A 19,263-nucleotide genomic window follows, 5' to 3' on the forward strand; every position below is an offset into this window, starting at 1 on the left:
ATAATTTTAATCAGACAACAACAAAAAAAGTTATTGTTTTCCCAGAAAAGTATTGAGTCATCCTACAAATTTTGTGTACAGTAGGTTTAGCTTTCAGAGAATCTAAAAAAATATATCATAATTGGGGTGGGGAAAATAAACAATTCAAGATATATATTTTTAATAATTAAAATAATAATAATAAAAATATTTTTAAATTATTAATATAGTTACAATTGTATATGAAATGTTAATAATTTTAATACATTTGTTAATTTTGTTACATATTATCAGTTTATTTATATATATATATTATTTTATATTATTTCCAATTTTAATACATTTAATAATATAATATGTTGTCTAAAAAAATATTTTTAAATGTAATTTGAATAATTTGACTGGAAACGGAAGAAAAAATACTGATTGAGAAAAGGATTTTTTTCTACACACATTCATCACACAGTCTCACTCTGAATAATTGTTCTGTCTAGATGTTTCTTTGCCATTATATGGCAGTACATCAAAAATGTCACTGTTTTGATACTATTCCTGCCATTCCTTTCATTTATAATGCCCACGTTGATATCTCTGATCTCTCTCACTCTCTCTTTGTCCTTCTCAGCTGGGTCCCTGCCCTCCATTAGTAAGCGGCGAATCTCCTGCCGAGACTTGGGTCAGGGTGATTGTGAGGGATGGCTCTGGAAGAAGAAGGATGCAAAGAGCTACTTCTCTCAGAAATGGAAGAAGTACTGGGTTGTGCTGAAAGACGCCTGCCTATACTGGTACACCAATGAAGAGGTGAGGGCACGAGGCCATTCATCTGCATGATGCAGTACCACGAAACAAAATGGCCCATTAGACGGTTTAGATAAAGTTTTTAATTTCACTGTTCTCTGTTCTTTCTCAGGATGAAAAGGCAGAGGGCTTTGTCAGTCTGCCTGAGTTCAACATTGATCAAGCCAACGAATGTCGCAAAAAGTTGTGAGTGGTATTATAAACTAGAGATGACAGTTTATCACACTATAGCGGCATTGAGTGTTTTTCTAAATGCGCTTTACGTTACTTAAAAAACATAAAAAGGTAAACAAATCATATTCACTACACTGATTTCCTATGGAAACAGTCTTACTAATCTGTGCACCCCTAACACCAAGTGTATCAAGTATTTTACCAAACCAAATCGAAAGCAAGAGAAACACCCCTATCGGAAAGGCCAGCATGTTTTGATTGTCTATTTTTCTTGCTTGTTTTCAGTGCTTTTAAGGCTTGCCATCCTAAAATCAAGAGCTTCTACTTTGCTGCGGACAACTTGGATGATATGAATAGGTAAGATGAAAACATGTCTATAAGAAACAAAAAAGGCTCATACTGTAATCTGAAACATTGTCAAATCCTCATGAATTCTCTTGCACAGGCTCCCGAATCTCATTTAATGTTCCCTTAGCTGATCAAAGCTACTAATTTTAGCAACATCCCAAAAGAGCCTTTCAGCTCTGCATTTCAGCAGTGCAAAGAGCTCCCCAGGTAACATTTTTTATGTTTGCTCACAGGTGGCTCAGTCGGATGAACATGGCGGCAACAGCTCACTCAGAGCAGAAAAGGATCCGACAGGATCATGGTGAGAAGATGCCTTCATGCTCCGCTAAGCCTGTCGGATCAATTATTCCCACACTCTCACTTTGTGTGGTCTGGTCTGCAAGTCCTATAAATATTTGCATATGAAGTACATGTTGGGTGCATGTATAGGGCATTCTTCAGAATATTTTTTTTATATACCCTAATTAGAACGTTATCATTTTATGACTAAATGCTACAATGACGATGACTAGAAACTGCATAAACATCTTTTAAAGTCCCCCTACAGTCAATAATAAAAAAAATCCTGTGAAAATAATTTCTTCATGCTTAAAAATAGCTTGAATGTAACTCTACACCCTTGCTTCATTTAGTATATGCAGATCCATTAATATACATATTAGTCCCTGCCTCCACTCAATCACACCAGCACAGAATATCTGTTGTAACTGTAGTAAACGATACACAAGAAAGACAAGTAGAAATATTGGTTTAATTCAGACATATATGTTTAAAACAGTAACTGATTCAGAAGAAAAAGGTCATATTTACAGGGTCGTCTATAAATGGATAAATCTGAATGCTTTAAATGTATCGCTCTCTACAATGTCGAACACATAATGGTAATTGATATGATTAGCATTTGGCTTGACTACATTATCGAACAGCTAATAATGTGTTGCTAATGTTACACAAACCATGTTCACGTTAACCATCTCAGAGTCAGACAGCTTCCTTCTAAAAATCAGCATCCTTAGAAATGCTTTGAACATCATAGAAAGTCAGTGGAGAAAGGCATATAGTTCATCGTAACATCATAATAAACATCATATTCATAATTCCCGCTGTACCTGATTTTTCCTGTTCCTTCTTATAGGTGTTTTTGTGTTCACTGTGTTAAAATGGCCAAAGTGCTTGATAGGAATGATAGCACGTTGACGGGATTGTTTACTTGTTTGTGACAGCAGGGAACATGGGCGATTTCAAACCGCACTTTTAAGACTCTCTTTGGTTAACTGCAGTTTTAAGGAGAAAATACTCAGCAATGGTGTTGACTGATGAATTTATCACATGGCTTGTCTTAAAGTATATTAAAAACACCACATAGACATAAACAACAGTACAAACTTGATGTTCACCACAGGGGGACTTTAAATGAAGTTTACTGTCTGCTTTCTGCAGCCTTCAAATTTCAGTATTGGCCTTCACGTTTGTTTAATGGATATTTGCTGTCATTTCCTCAGACTACTGGAGCGAGAGTGACCATGAGGATACTGATCACATGCCCTCAACACCCAAACTGGACAGCCCTCCACCTCCGTATGACACTTATCCACACCCTACCTCAGTAAGTCATGTCTTTCTTTTTTTGCTTGGGTTCTTGTGTTCAACATGTGTCTGAAATGTAATTGCATTATGGGCCAATAACACGTTACTCATGTCATATTGAACTCTCCGAAAGCTCCTAGCTCACTCCAGGCAAAATCATGTAATTCTGCTCCTCACATACACTACTATTCAAAATCTTGGGGTCAGTAAGATTTTTAAAAAAGGGATCTGCAGCATCATCCAACCAAGTCTGCAATTGCCTTTGTTCGAGCAGGCGAGAAGCCTCAGCCCCCTAGAAAGACCCAAGGGGGCTTGCTCGCAACAGCAAGAGACTGGCACCTCCTGGCGGACCTGGGGACTCAATTGGGGTTCCCAGAATCCATTGCCGTCACATCACTACGACCGGACATGGTCTTGATGTCTGCAGCAAGTAAGCAGGTGGTGTTAATTGAACTAACGGTCCCCTGGGAAGATAGAATGGAGGAAGCCCAGGAAAGGAAGAGGGCCAAGTACGCTGATCTGGTAGCTGAGTGTCGGAGGAATGGGTGGAAGGCCCGCTGTGAGCCTGTTGAAGTGGGCTGTAGGGGCTTCGCAGGACAGTCTCTACACCGGGTCCTGGGACTCTTAGGGATTTGCGGACTGCACAGGCAAAGAGCCATTAAGAACATCCTGGAAGCCGCTGAAAAGGCAGCACGGTGGCTCTGGTTAAGGAGGGGGGGCGCGTGGCGTAGGGCGCTACCTGGACACAAGTCGGGGCCTGATCACCCCCGGCTGGGTCGCCCGGGTGAGGGTGTCTGATGTAAGACCCGAAACACCCTATGACCCCGGGAGTATCACTGACGATGTGTCCAGGTTGCACCACAAGGTGTATTCAAGTACTGCCCCCTTATACAAGATGTAATATAAGTCACAGGTGTCCCCAGAATGTGTCTGTGTGAAGGTCAGCTCAAAATACCCTGCAGATCATTTATTAAAACTAACCCATTTTTATAGTTGAAGCAAAAACATGCTGTTTTCATGCATGCATCTTTAAATGCAAATGAGCTGCTGCTTCCCGCCCTATATCCAGAAGAGGGCAGCCTTTTTAGCTCATGCCTCGGATACTCTGCCAAAAACAAAAGAAACAACTGTTTGGCTTTGATTATCATTTCTATCGCGGTCACACTCATGTGACATTACAGTTCTTCATCATGATGAAAGTTATTTTTTGCATGCGTTTTAAAGCCATATCAGTTTAAACTTCTAATATATATATATTTTTGACCGCACACATCCGAAGCATGCGCACAGAAAGCCGAGTGTCAGATGGTCCCTTGAGTAATAAACTAAGTTCTCTTTCAGGACTTATTGCTCTTAAACTGTCAAATACACACAACAAGGTTATGTCAAAACACACAAAAAGTTCACATAAACACAGTCGGTTATATCTGTGAATGTAAACTGCAGGGGGAAAAAATCGCATGTGTAATTAGATCTGTGTATTAAAGGGGTCATGACATGTTTTTTTTTTATTTTATTATTATGTTCCCTTAGGTGCAATTATAGTATTACTATAGTTTTTTTTACAAAAAACTTTTAAAATGTAGTGATTTATGACCTTTTCCCACCCTGTTTCTCATCCTCTGATTCAAACAGTCTGTTTTGGGGGTGTTTCCCCTTTAAGAGTTCAGTGTTAATGCCCACTGTTATGATTGGCTAACGTCAGTGCCTATGCATCAATTATTAACGCCCCCAGCCGAGACATTTGCGAATTCGGCGCAACTATTTAATAGCGGGTGATGCATGCGAAGCAATGACTCTTGCAATGATAAAACCTTATATGTTTGAGCCGGAATCAGAGGAAAATGAAATGACAGCTTCAGCGTAGGTTCTGCCAGGAAGACTCAATCAGCGTGCCACGTATTACTTCTCTCCTAACCAATCATGTGCTAACACTCACAGTATAAAAGATCGGTACTTACATTCGTCTGAGTTCGCAGATGCTGACGCTGCCAAGTACTCACCCGCGTCTCAATTCCAATCATTCCAACACTCAATCATATCGTCGGTTTTACCAACTCTGACGGCGCGCGAGTGCGAGACACGCGTGCAGGAAACTCATCTCATGAGAGACGATCTTCTATGGTTTTCAGTTCAAGTTCAAATTCACTTTCAACGCTTTCAAGTCGGTTCTCACGTTTGCGCTTCCAGCAGCCACGTTAACATTTACTCACGATCAAATATTCAAACTTCATTCAGGTAAGTATATTAATTTATTTGGTTACTCCGCTGCTTCCTTCACCAGCGGTGGAGTTCATTCGTGACTGTGGTGACGTGGCAGTTTTCTTAACTGCGGATACAGATTGCAGTCTTCAACGCTACATACTGTAACGCTTTACAGTATGGCTGGATAGCTCGCTGGATGGTTGTAGCATGTGTAAGCTAGATTCACGTAACTGATATCCCACAGGCAGCGCAGTGTTCATGTCTTTTCAGCATCGTTGATCCCACGCACACATGGGCAGTTCGCATATACTTCACGATAACCGAATATAAATAAACCAGCATAAGAGTAACACAAATGTTAACCGGCTTACATGCTATATTCAAAGCTCGCGCTCTCGTCTCATACCGGCTGCCCACTCACCAGAGAGTGCGTTCCACTTAAAGGAGCAGTAGGCTACCCAATTCAACTCGTTATGCCTTCTCTTAATTCATCAGCTTCGGTATTTACAGAGATGTCCGGCTATTTTTAGTTTTTCATGTTAATATATGACCACCACCATATCTATAAAGGAAAAAAGCTTAGCTTAAGAGAACAGTTGGTCACTATATTTCTGCATATGCGTAGTAAAGTACAAAGACAGTATATTATACATTTACAAGTGCTGGAAATTCTCTAACAAATGTCTTATACTATTTTTAAAAAGTCTACAATAACAGATATGGTACAATCGTTGTAACACGTTTTCCTGGTGACTACTTTAATCCACTGATAGCATGTGTCACCAAAACAAATCACAGTCAAGAGACTCAAGTGACATTGTTTTACTCATCTGCACGATTTAAATGTTAATATATTTTTTTCCTATCCAAGGGACTCACTTGGTTGTCATGGCCAGCATCTCCCGGCCGTGGATAAAACTTAATTCCTACAAGAGCAACTCAAGAGCAATGTCAGGTATATGCTGTGCAGCTGAAAATGTATTCTACGCTCAAGTCAACACAATATCAAGTGTATCGAGGTAGTATCTTATCGGTATACCGTTACCTCACTTCAGGTAAGTATCGTACTAAGATTAATAAGATTAAGATTTAGTGCTATTAAAATAAATAAATTGGCACTGCCCTCACAATTCGATTCGATTACGATTCACCAGGTAACAATTCGATTCTACGACGCATTGCGATGCATCAAAATTATTCTGCTCACAAGGCAAATTTTTCATCAGTCATGAGGCAATACAAGCAGTCATATATTGAACAACAGATTTTATAGGCTGCTATGTGTGTATTATCACTCTTCTGTATCTTTGACATAAATGTCATTAAACAAAATAAAATTGAATGGTACAGGGTATCAGATAAGGCATTTTCAAACCTGGAAAAGAAAACCTAAATCACTGCTTTCAGTGCTTTGAACGAGAAATGTTTCCCATCTCTCTGCTTCTGAACCATTTGAAATTAAATAGTGCAATAATAACAGCCAACTTTTTGTCGTTGCATTGCCAACGTGCTTGATTTTAGTGTGGCAGGTTTTAAAACATCGCGTAAGTTTTGTTACGTTTCCCATTAACTCCGTAGAATCTAAATGTGCCCAGATGTCCGCTTTCCAAGCTTTGGGTGCGATTTTAATTACTCGTCTATCGCGGTCATCTCCCTCCGCTTCAGCCATCTTGATTGTTGTTGTTATGACCCCGGATGTAATTGAAACTTCACAACTTTATTGTCCAACCCAAGGCCAGAAAATAAACGGCGAAATAAACGATTATGGCACTTTGCCGCATCGATGCTGAATCGTGCATGCCCCGCATTGCGATGCATCACCAAATCTATTATTGTTGACACCACTAGTATATGCTTTCTGCTCGGTCATCGAAAATTCACTGAGTATTTCTATTCTAAGCAGGACATCTTTCTTGTGTTAACGCTGGCCCACTGTGGCGAATTAAGTGACCCGATTCAGCTAGACGAAGGTGCATGTCCAATCTCAGATTTGGGCATTTGGAACAGCTAAGGTCAGACATATTACCAAGCCTACTCCGGCTCGTTCATCCACGCTTCACAGAATTATCCTATAGCGGCTGTTAACGTCCTTTTGGGTCGAAGTGTGGTAAAACTCGTATGTGCTAACGAAGCTCTGTTGCGTCACTAAAGCAGTTCTTGTCAGGCGGTCATTCTATTTCTGAATGTTTATCTGGCAATCAGTAGTCTCTAATTTCATGATTAAGGTCGCGCTCATTCCTGGCCACTGCAATGCCATGTCTACGTGCTTTCAAGTTTTAGTCTTCAGGCTTCAGATGGCTTCACCCTTCAGCAACCCGGATCCATCACCCTGCCCTCCTCTAACAGAGATCATGTATTTAAGTCAATCCAGCTAGACCATATTTCACTAAAGGCGTGGCTCCCAACACCTTAAAAGCTCAGACTCTGCAGTATTTGTTATAATGTTTCACTTTCTTTTCAGATTCCTCTTATTTCCCATCCTGATCATGGCCGGTTGTTCCTTCCTCGTCTACAATTACAAAATCTATGTGTGGTAGGTCTCCGGTGTCCCCAGGGTGCGTGCGAGGGGTTTTGGCTCACAAAGCCCCTCAGATATTTTCGTATTGATGCCGGAATTGTCTTCGAGGGCGAGTGAAGCACACAGTTTGTTTATCCCTCGGATGCAGTCAGGCTACTGCTCCCAGCACAGGGGGCGGAGTTTCAACAGCTCGTACTACAGCTTCGCCTACCCCTCACAGACAAATTTAAAAACTTTTAGCTTGTTCAAATCCGAGTCAGTCAAAGATGGAGAGACCCAAGAAGTGTAAACATGTAGACCTCACTTCAGGATGGTTAGTTCATGATTACGCAGCTTACGCGTAGTTATCTTCTAGTCATTGATTTGCTCATTCTGTTTTGATATCTATAAATCATATTCTGGGGACCGGATTTATGTAATTTAAGGGTTTGTGATGCCACTAACCCAGGAGGAATGCCGTTCAGCGTTTGTCGTAGTCCTTAAAGCAATCTCGCTAAATGAAATCTTCCATGGTTGACCTTTCGAGTGTTGTAACTTTGCTAAATGTACTCTAGAATTCATGTTCTGTTATCACATTAACAATTTCCAAAATTAGCAATAAATTCTGTTCCTTCTCATCTATGATTAAATTCCTTAATATCTGCCAAGTCTCAGATCACTCCCCCTGTTATCCTACCTAACGGAGCACCTCTGTCTAAAACCTGGTTCAGGTCTCACTTAGCTCCTGTCCTCAAAAGCTGCCGTCTATCCCCTTTTCTCTATACTGGCCATTCCACCAGAATTGGGGCAGCCACTACAGCAGCTGAACAAGGAGTTTCTTCATCAGCCATTAAGATCATGGGAAGATGGTCTTCCTCTGCTTTCGAATCCTATATAAGAACCGATTCTAAAATCATCCTTGAAGCTCAGCAAGCTCTCCAGTAACGATCCAGGTAAATCCTCATGCAAATACTGGTGGTGGTGTCTCGGTTGCATATCACTTACTTACCGAGCAGCAGCTTATTCACATCATCTGATAAGCCATATTGTGTCTGTCTCTATGTGTTGCAACTCCGTTCCGTGTGGCTGTTCAGTCTGTCTCTCGTCTCTGTGTGATCCTTCTCGGCCTAGTGGCTGAGCTCGGTCTTGTCCCAAGTAGGCGGTCATAGCCACGGTCAGTGTGGCCTATCGCAGCCTTGTCCTCATGGTCCATCGCGGCCTGGTTCGTGTGGCCTAGCGGCCTTGTCTCGTGAAACTTGTCTTTCGTGTGGCATTAGCGGCCATTGTGGCTCCTAAGCGGTCTCGTCTATGTGGTCTCCCATGGCCGAGTGGCCTACTGTGGCCTTGTCCTGTAAGGCCATTGTGGTCTAGTGATCTCTAGAGGTCGTGGTTTCATGTGGCTTTACGGCCGTGTCTATGTTTAGCCCGTCTATGTGTGGCCTTTAGCGGCTCGTAGCTCATTGCTGCCCTGTCCTGTGCGTGGCCATTCGTGGCCGGGCCCATCGCGGCCTTTGTTCAGTGTGGTCTATCATGGCCGTGTGGCCTATTGTGGCCTTGTCCTACGTGTGGCCCATCGTGGTCTGTGGCCCATCGTGGCCTCGGTTTCATGTGGCTTAGTTGCCTAGTCTTATAGGCTTTGTCTCTGTGTGGCATTAGCGGCCGTTGTGGCTCCTAAGCGGTCTCGTGTCTGTGGTCTCCCATGGCCGTGTGGCCTACTGTGGCCTTGTCCTCCAAGGCCCATCGTGGTCCAGTGACCTATAGAGGTCTCGGTTTCATGTGGCCTAATGGTCGTGTCTGTTTAGCCGTCTACGTGTGGCCTCAATGGCCTTGTCCTATGTGCGGTCCATCGCGGCCGCTGTTTCGTGTGGCTTAGTAGCCTTGTCTTATAGGTTCGTATTTATGTGGCATTAGCGGCCGTTGTGGCTCCTAAGCGGTCTCGTGTCTGTGGTCTCCCATGGCCGTGTGGCCTACTGTGGCCTTGTCCTTTATGCGGCCATCATGGCTTGTGGCCCGTCGCGGCCTCGGTTTTATGTGGTCCAATGGCCGTGTGGTCTATCGCGGCCTGTCCTGTGTGTGACCCATCGTGGTCTCGTGGCCATCGTGGCCCTGCTTATATGTGGTCTATCATGGCTGTGTGGCCAATGCGGCTTGTCTGTGTGTGCCCTTGAGGTATGTTGGTCCATCGCGGCCTTACTACGTGTGGTCGAAGCCGGCCTGTGGTCAAGCATGACCTTGTGTTTATGTGGTCTATCATGGCCTGTGGTCAAGCTGACCTCGTGTTTATGTGGTCTATCATGGCCTGTGGTCAAGCTGACCTTGTGTTTATGTGGTCTATCATGACCTGGCGCCTCATCGGCTTTTATGTGCGGCCCATCGTGGTCAAGTGGTCCATCGTGGCCTCGTCTTTATGTGGTCATCTCGACCTTGCGCTATTATGGCTTCTGTGTGTGGTCCATTGGACCTCGTCTCTATGTTGTCTGTTTCACCATGTTCACGTACAGCCATCACGGTCTAATGGTCCATTGCGGCCGTGTCTATAGGCATCATAACCATGCATTATTTATAAAAAATAAAATAAAAATAAAAAAGTATATACCCACTATATCGCTTTTATTACGTTATTTTTCTAACTTTTCTTTCTCGTTTCAGGAACTGCAGGATGCTCGACCGGTGGGTATACTTACTTTCAGTTCTTTGGGGGTGGGCTCCGTCCCGGTGGAATTATTCCTCCACCTATCTTTGGGGGTCGGCTGCGCCCCTGCCTTCGTCTTCAGGCAGGATATGCAGATTCCGCTACCCTCGCATTGCTCTCTAAGGACGGGGCCTACGCCAAAGAACTTTATAAATTCATGCTTGCTGGGCTGTTAATAAATATACGCTGTTATATCAATTTATCTCCCGAGTCTTTCTGGTAGAAATGACAGCTTCAGCGTAGGTTCTGCCAGGAAGACTCAATCAGCGTGCCACGTATTACTTCTCTCCTAACCAATCATGTGCTAACACTCACAGTATAAAAGATCGGTACTTACATTCGTCTGAGTTCGCAGATGCTGACGCTGCCAAGTACCTCCATCCTCCCCAACCACCACCCAGATGGCACCTTCCCCTTCATCCTCCCCACCACCACCAGGATGGTCCCTTCCTTAACCTCCAGGGGGGGTCGGCTGCGCCCCTGCCTTCGTCTTCAGGCAGGATATGCAGATTCCGCTACCCTCGCATTGCTCTCTAAGGACGGGGCCTACGCCAAAGAACTTTATAAATTCATGCTTGCTGGGCTGTTAATAAATATACGCTGTTATATCAATTTATCTCCCGAGTCTTTCTGGTAGAACCATCACCACAACAACGAAGACTGGATCAGCCCGTGTCCACATGGAAAGTGAAACTATTTGAATTAATAAAAAAATTGTAACCCGAGACACTTGAAAACGGATTATTGTTGCATAATTATCCTATAGCTTAATTTGCTAACAGTTTAACATTATTTAACTAATTTCAATGAAATGATAGGGTGTACCACGGACATGCACAGGCCATCTTTGAAGATGCAGCATTGATAAAGGCAAACATTTTTATTTTCTATCACATGCAGGCCTACTAGAAAGGCGACATATTTTCAAGATTCTCTTATACAAATGTGTTTATATAATAATAATACATTTTATTTATGGCGCCTTTCTAGACACTCAAGGTCACCTCACAACACATACTAGTACAATACATTTATAAATCCAAGAAATTGTAATAATTAAAATAATTCCAGAACATAAAATCAGGGTACATAACTAAAAACAAAGTTAAGAACGGATTGATCATGTGTGGTATGCCATCTTAAAGAGATGAGTTTTCAGGCAGGATTTAAAAATAGAGAGGGAGTCAATATTACGGATATCTGGTGGAAGAGAGTTCCAGAGACGAGGGGCTGAGCGACTGAAGGCTCTAAACCCCATGGTGGTCAAACGGGCAGAAGGTACAGTAAGATATATAGAAGAAGAGGACCTAAGAATCCGGGTCCGTGCGGTAATATGAAGTAGGTCGGTGAGGTACAAAGGTGCAAGATTAAAATCAATACGGTGTTTAACCGGTAGCCAGTGCAGCTGCTGAAGCACAGGAGTAATGTGGTTAATGAAAGGAGTTCGGGTGATAATTCGGGCAGCAGAGTTCTGAACCATTTGAAGTTTATGTAAAGTTTTGAAAGGAAGACCAACAAGAAGTGAATTGCAATAATCAATACGGGATGTGACCAGTGTATGAACGAGAATTGCTGTACTAGTGAGTGAGAGAGACGGTCTGAGGCGATTGATGTTACGTAAGTGAAAGTATGCAGAACGAGTGACGTTATTAATGTGAGCTTGAAAAGAAAGTGTGCTATCTAGGATCACACCCAGACTCTTAACCTGAGGGGAAGGAGAAACTGTGGAATTATCAATAATAAGAGAAAAACTGTCAGATTTAGTCAGTGTGGTTTTAGTGCCAATGAGGAGAACCTCAGTTTTGTCACTGTTTAATTTCAGAAAATTGCAAGAAAACCAGGATTTGATTTCTATTAGGCAATCGGAAAGGGAACTGGGAGGGAGAGATGTGTTAGGTTTAGTGGACATATAGAGCTGGGTGTCATCCGCATAGCAATGAAAACTAATGTTATATTTGCGAAAGATATGACCAAGTGGCAGCAAATAGATGATAAACAGAAGGGGCCCCAGGACAGAGCCCTGGGGAACACCAGAAGTGACAGGGGATAATTCGGATTTGAAATGTTTAAGCTGGATAAACTGAGTGCGGCCAGAAAGATATGATTTAAACCACTCCAAGGGTGTATCAGTGAAACCAATAGAGACTAATCTGTCAGTGAGGATGTTATGAGAAATGGTGTAAAAAGCTGCACTTAAATCAATTAGCCATGATAAAAAGTACGTTTGCGTCGTCGTTGTTGAGCCCAGAATAGTCGGCACGGACTTATCTTTGAGCAACAGTTTTCTGGCAAAGCCAGCATCATTTTGGGATTTTTTCCTCAAAACAGTCATCCTTAAAATGTATAGAACAAACGCTTAAATTAACACTGCCGTGACTGGGACGTTCGCAAAAAATAATGTGCATCCATTTTTCCCTGACGTCTGGATCTTTCGGCAGCGTATTCAAAGATGTTGTTTGTCCACAGCCAGGAACAGCACATCTGCGTGGCATCGTAATTTTACTGTACAAACAGACCCACTCGCTGTCCGTCGACACATGTAGGAAACCTCATGAATTACGGCCGTTTCACACCGCATGCGTCAGCGGCTCACGCTCAATTAAAGCGACAGCACACTTTTGATGGACAAAATAAATATGATTGCACAGAAAAAGTGCCCAAAATGCACAGAATTTGCATGTCTAGTGTGTTTAGTATGTCAGAAAATAATATTTATAGAATATTTACCCATGTAAACTTGTTTTTATTATTCAGTTTGGGTAAAAGTATATGGTGTTTTATAAAAAAATATATATATAGAAAATAAATATTTGTGTAAAGTTGTTAGAAAAAATGAAATCGGAATCGGCTAAAATCGGTATCGGCAGGTCAAACTCAATGAAAAATCGGAAATCGGAATGGGCCTAGAAAATTGTAATCGGTGGATCTCTAAAGAATACAGTTCTTACTTGAATGCTGCTGTAAAATGCTCTGGCGAGGAGATGAACATGGCGGACTGTACAGCTCACTCGAGGGAGGAGCTTAGCTAATAGGACAGATTCCGTGCCAGTTGTGGGCGGTGCCTGTTCCAATGTGACATCACGTCATTTTGAGACACTGTTTCTGATTTAAGGGGAAATTAACATGACTGGATGGACTTTTTTTTACTTAAAAACAATATAAAAGTGAATTTTGCATAATAGGTCCCCTTTAACTGTTTTCTATTTTTATGTATTTTAAAATGTACTTTATTCATGTGATGGCACAGCTGAATTTTCAGCATCATTACTCCAGTCTTTAGTGTCACATGATCCTTCAGAAATCATTCTAATATGCTGATTTGATGCTCAAGAAACATTTCTTCTTATTATCAATATTTAAAACAGTTGCTGTGCTGGATAATACTTTTGTGGAAACTGGGATACATTTTTTTATAATAAAAATTCAGGAATCTTTGCTGAATAGAAAGTGGAAAATGACATTTATTTGAAATGTCTTTACTGTCAGTTTTGATCAATTCAATGCATCTTTGCTTAATAAAAGTATTAATTTCTTTCAAAAAAAAATGTCCTATCTCCAAACTTTTGAACTGTATTGTACTCCATATACATAAAACTTAGACTGAAGGAAACAAATGAGGTGATGCAATGCAGAAAGACATGGTGGGACAAGAGAAGGGCAGAGAGGAAGGGGGAGCAGGATGAAGAATGAGGTGTGAAGGGGTGGACAGAAGGGACATGAAGGACACATTAATTATTTAGACCCCAGGGGTGATTGTGGCCACTGTAAATTCATAGTCAAAGGGCACTTTTTTTAAGGAGGTCCTCTGGCTCCAGCCCTCTGTAATCTTAATGAAGGAGACGCAAATCAGTCCTTTAATCCTAAGCAGGAGAATTGTGTGTGCGTGTGTTGCTGTCTCAGACCGTTCCATCCAGGCAGAGCATAACTAAGGGTGACAGCAGTGAGCTTGTAAAAGACGACAGCAGGGAAAATGGAAAACAGGGATATAAATGCCCCTCTTGTTATAGTTGTCCTTCAATTTGGATTTATGCTTCTTGGTGCACCAACCTCTAAGTTGTAAAATATACAGACTAAAAGGTCCTTGCATATTGTCCACTGTGTTACAGGTGAGTCCGTTCCAGGAGTCCCAACACATCCGCCCACCCTCCACGGAGACCATCCAGTCCCGCTCCCCCCTATCCGAGACACATGGGGGCAGCGTGAGCAGCGCTAGCTCTCCGGGCCGAAAGTCTTCCAGCCAGCGGCGTTCGTGGCAGGACCTCATCGAGACTCCCCTCACCAGCTCCGGCCTCCATTTCCTGCAGACTCTGCCATTAGACGACTCCGTGTTCGTTGATCCTAGCCGAATCGTGCCCGTCGAACTTCGCCGCCAGTCGACGCTCCCCGCCCATCACGGGCTGCCACCAGAACACTACGCGCCGCCCCTTACACCCACCCAACCCAGCCAAAAGTCCTTCACAGCTGTAGGAAGAGGAGAAGAAGCAGGTGGAGTAGGAAGCAAGCACCGCAGTTTTACTTTGCCCCGTGACAGTGGTCTTCATGCTATCCTGGCTGCCAGCAGTGCAGCTGAACACGCAGATGCACAGCGATACCACCTGGGCCGGGCCCATGCCAGAGATACAGGTCAGGAAACTGAGAGACGGTTGTGTTCCTAACTTGCCTTTGCCTACATATATATGCAGAGGGAAGTTAATGGGTGAGTTAGCATGTGTAGGCAGAGGCAAGCAAGTTGTTACTGGATTTGGCCGTCTGGTTTGCCCGTGTCATATTAGGGGCTTTCAACCTTTTTATAGTTCCTATTGGTGGAAGTACCCGGATTTTGGCGCGTTCGCACCGCAGGAACTAGGAACTATTTTAGTTCTAAGAAATCTTTTGGAGGAACTAATTTAGCTCCTGATTCAGAATAGGGTCTAAACCAAGCGTGCCGCACAAGCCCTGAAAAGTGAAGCCAAAGCGTCTCGATCGCTTATTTCTCGATCGGTTTCTGTCATTTACTGTAGTTTTTAATCACGCTGATGAAAGTTAAAGTGTTTATTTTTAAAATAAGTTTGTTTTTAGTTAGTTATTTGATGCGGTGGTGTGACATCATGATTGACAGCTGTGATTGACAGGTTCATACATATTTTTAATGGTGGTCAACCGATATGCATTGTTAATACATTTTATGAATATAATTATTATTATTATTAAAATAATAGTAATCATAATTATTATTAATTACATTACATACATTGTTGTTAATTATTATTATTATGTAAATATTCATAACATTTATTCAGATTAATAATGATAATAACAACCATGATATTGTTTTTTTCTTGACATTTTAATAGCGATCAACAACTAAGAATATTTGAATAAATATTATGAATATTTAGAAAATCTTTATATTATTATGATTATAAATAATGACTAATTACAGTATATATAATTATTTATCTGATGCTGCTTATGTTTGTTTAACAAATATGTGTGTGTCTGTGTGTAAAATGATTTACATCTTTGTTTTGAGCTGTCTTATTGTTAGGCTTCACAGTTTTTTTTAATTTTATTTAGAACTAATATTATTGATTGTAATTCACTAGAAGGCATTACAATCACAATGAGAATCACAATAATTTTGAGAATGTCTTGATAGAGATTTGACAATAACTGTATTCACCATTACATTGTTGTTTTATTAGGTGGGAATCATGATTGAATTGAATTTTTTTGCAAAATATCACTGAGGGGACGCTGCATTTTGCTTCAACGCTCCAGTTATTTGCATTGTAGCCTGTAATGATAAACATATTGCTGCTCGATTCAGAGGCACTGTAGCTGCAAATCTCAGCTGAATACACATCTCCCTTAAGACCTCCAATAGCCTCATATTAGGTGCAGTCGTACTAATACAACGTGACAGCTCTCATCCCTGTCTATCCTTTTTCATCCCTCGTTTCTGTTCCACACATTCATGGTTTCTCAGAACTATACTGTGCCTCACAGCACACGAGGAGGAGTCCCTTCAGTCCGTGTTAATGTCTTCTCAGAATGGAAGCGGAGGAATATGGCTTCAGGGCCATTTGCTCTCTCTTTCTTCCACCCTGAGATCCCTGACAGTCAGTGTATAACAGCTAATGTGATCATTACAATAAACACACCACATCTAATTCTATTGTTTTGTACTATAACAAAGGTTTTCAGCTTTAGAGGAAGATATAGTGCTGAGAATCCCTTGTGTAACATTGAGTGTTGGATTTTAATCCTGCCCTAACATGCATGCACTACCATATTCATGTATTTAAATGCTTTATGATGATTTTTAAAATAACCATTACTGATTTACAAAACTATATACTTGTGCATAACATTTGAATTTGAATACATTGCAGTTGTGGTGATAATTCTGGTCATTGCGAGTAACTCTTCACTGCCCTCTGCAGGTTCAGATCGGGAGCGCAGGCACCAGGCTGACTCATTGGGGGATTTGTACAGGGCTCTTGAGAGGAGTAGTCTATCCCCTGTCAATGAGCACAGGTCCTCTTCTCGATTAGAGTACAAGCGATCATTCGTCCGTCGCTGCAATGATCCGTTACTCAATGAGAAGCTGCACCGCCTGCGGATCCTTCAAAACTCATTTAAGGTACAGCTTTCAGGGGACACTGGTTGCGGTCTTGGTTTACTGCTTTCCCTGAGCAACACGACCACAAAAAAAAAAAAAAAACGTTTCCAAAACATAGTTCATAGCATAAGTGTAAGATGTGGGCCCACCGTTTTTAAATCCCAAATTCAAATTCCAACCTATACCATTCAAAAGTTTGGGGTCAGTAATATATATATATCCTTCAGAAATCATTCTAATAATTATGCTGATTCGTTGCACAAGGAACATTTCTTACTATTATGTTGAAGCAGCTGCCGCGGCTTAATATGTTTGTGGAAACCATGCATTTTTTTCAGGATTCTTTGATGAATAGAAAGTTCAAAAGAAAAGCATTTATTTGAGTTAAAAGTCTTTTGTAACACTATAAATGACTTTACTATCACTTTTGAGCAATTTAATGCATCCTTGCTGAATAAACATATCAGTTTCTTTGAACAGAAATCTTACTGACCCCAAACATTTGAACAGTAAGTGTAAATCTGAACTTTTTTGACTAAACTAAAAAAAAACACACACACAGGAAACGTTTTATTTTTTGAGTGGGATGTGCATTGCTAGATGATTGCATAATATTCAGTTTAAAGCAAGTGATCTTCAGTGGGTGAAACACAATAAAACTGATCAGTCTTTTTTTGTGGAAGATGCCATGATGTTTCTGCTTGGCAAAGTTAAATGCACTACATTTCTTTTCCTTTTTACCAGGGGTATTTATATTTCACAACTTTTGGATATTTGCACATCAAATGTCTTTGTGCTTTCAGCTTTGAAAAATAAATTCTTTGTTTTATGTCTTGTGATCATAGACGTGTGTTGCATAATTGAATACGCATCATTCATCGCTGTGTCTTGTTTTGACAGGACATCCCTCTTCAAGAAGCAGAAACTAAGATCATCCATCGGGATGTGTAGCCAGAGAACGCAGCAGGGCACAGCACCAGTCATTCCAGTATCTGCTAAAAAAAGATCCATTCTCTTTCCCTGAAGGCTTCATCTTAGTCGCTTTTATCAAACATTACATCTTTCTTAAGGAACATTTTTCATTCTTTTACTCTGTTACAGCGTTCATGAATTTCCTCTAATTGCACTCACTTTTTCATTTTTGCTCTTTTATTGCACATGCTAATATTGGCATTATTTTGTTTGTACAGTTCTTTTCTTTTCGAATTATTTGTGTTTGTAATAATGACTTTGGCCTCCATTTGGGGCCAGATAACTGCACTTCCAATGAACTCTACCCTAAGTCTCTCATGACTGAAAGAAAAAAACACAGGGAATGAATAAAACTACTGATATAGAAATTATTTTCTTCTAAATCTGATTTGCATGGCCATTGTCTGGTTAATAGATTTAATGTCTGTGATGTGTCTTAACTGAGAGTGTTAATTCCAGCTTCACTGAAACTAACATTTTTCAATGGTAAATGTTACTGTGACTGTGAGAGAAGAACTGACAGGATGTAATGATTGCGTGTCTGTGTGCGGCTGTGTGTTGAAAGGTGTGTTGTAAATAATGTATGTTGTAATATTCTGACCGTTTGCACCCTAGCAGCAAGATTCTTGCAATAATGTTGAACTAAAACGATTAATTAGTTTGACACTGTCTATTTTTGTAAGCATGATATTTATTGAGATGTTTGTACATTGTTTTGTATGCTGAACTATGTGTTATCTGAAGATAACGGCAAGTGTAAATCCCTTTTAATGTGTTCTTGAAATATCTTTAACAAAATGAAACTTTCATGTGAAAGCACCAGTGTTCCAGTATCTCCAAAAAATTAATTTTATCAATAAATTGTTTGATGTTTTGACATTGGTTTAAGTTCCAATGTGACTTGTTTGGCATCCCATGTGTGAACATTTTGATTTATTTTTTATGGTTATATATTTTGGAGGGTTGGGCCATCAGGATAGTTCAGTGGATTCAGTTATTTTATTTCTAAAATGTTTTATGATATTTTGGATTTGTGTAATATCACTGCTGATATCCTGACGATGTAAGCTGGGCTGTACTTACATTAACCTATATTTAGGCACCGCCTATAGGCATTCAATGCACATGCCCACAAACGTGCTTCTCGGTTTAGTTCAGTTGGCAATTAAATGCTTGGAATAAAGCCAACATTTTGAGGGAAATGTTGTAAGAGGCTTTCATTCGAATCTGAGCACTGAGCACTGTCTGCCTTTGGATGACACAAACAGAAAACCAGAGCTAAACTGTATCTGTAGTGAGAGGAGTGCAGTTTCATGCTCTAGCAGAATTACCATGGTGCCAGTGTTGGGTGAAAGTTACTTTTATAAGTGATATGTGACCCAGGACAATTTGTGTCCAATATTTGTG

The 19,263-nt window shown here is 41.0% G+C and overlaps 1 protein-coding gene across 5 annotated transcripts in view; it reads left to right on the forward strand.

Annotated features, from left to right (window-relative positions):
* cnksr2b (connector enhancer of kinase suppressor of Ras 2b) overlaps positions 1-19,055 on the forward strand; it is a 54,952-nt gene extending 35,897 nt beyond the window's left edge. For all 5 annotated transcript variants that reach the window (XM_079587126.1, XM_079587128.1, XM_079587129.1 and 2 more), the window contains 8 exons: positions 605-780; positions 890-963; positions 1,237-1,308; positions 1,533-1,600; positions 2,802-2,905; positions 14,387-14,903; positions 16,706-16,905; positions 17,785-19,055. In XM_079587126.1, coding sequence (XP_079443252.1) covers positions 605-780; positions 890-963; positions 1,237-1,308; positions 1,533-1,600; positions 2,802-2,905; positions 14,387-14,903; positions 16,706-16,905; positions 17,785-17,835 — 1,262 coding nt within the window. In that variant the 3' untranslated portion in view covers positions 17,836-19,055. The remainder of the gene's footprint in view (positions 1-604; positions 781-889; positions 964-1,236; positions 1,309-1,532; positions 1,601-2,801; positions 2,906-14,386; positions 14,904-16,705; positions 16,906-17,784) is intronic.
* Positions 19,056-19,263: the final 208 nt, after the last annotated feature.

Source organism: Phoxinus phoxinus (assembly GCF_949152265.1).
Source record: "Phoxinus phoxinus genome assembly, chromosome: 17".
NCBI classification, from domain to species: Eukaryota; Metazoa; Chordata; class Actinopteri; order Cypriniformes; family Leuciscidae; genus Phoxinus; species Phoxinus phoxinus.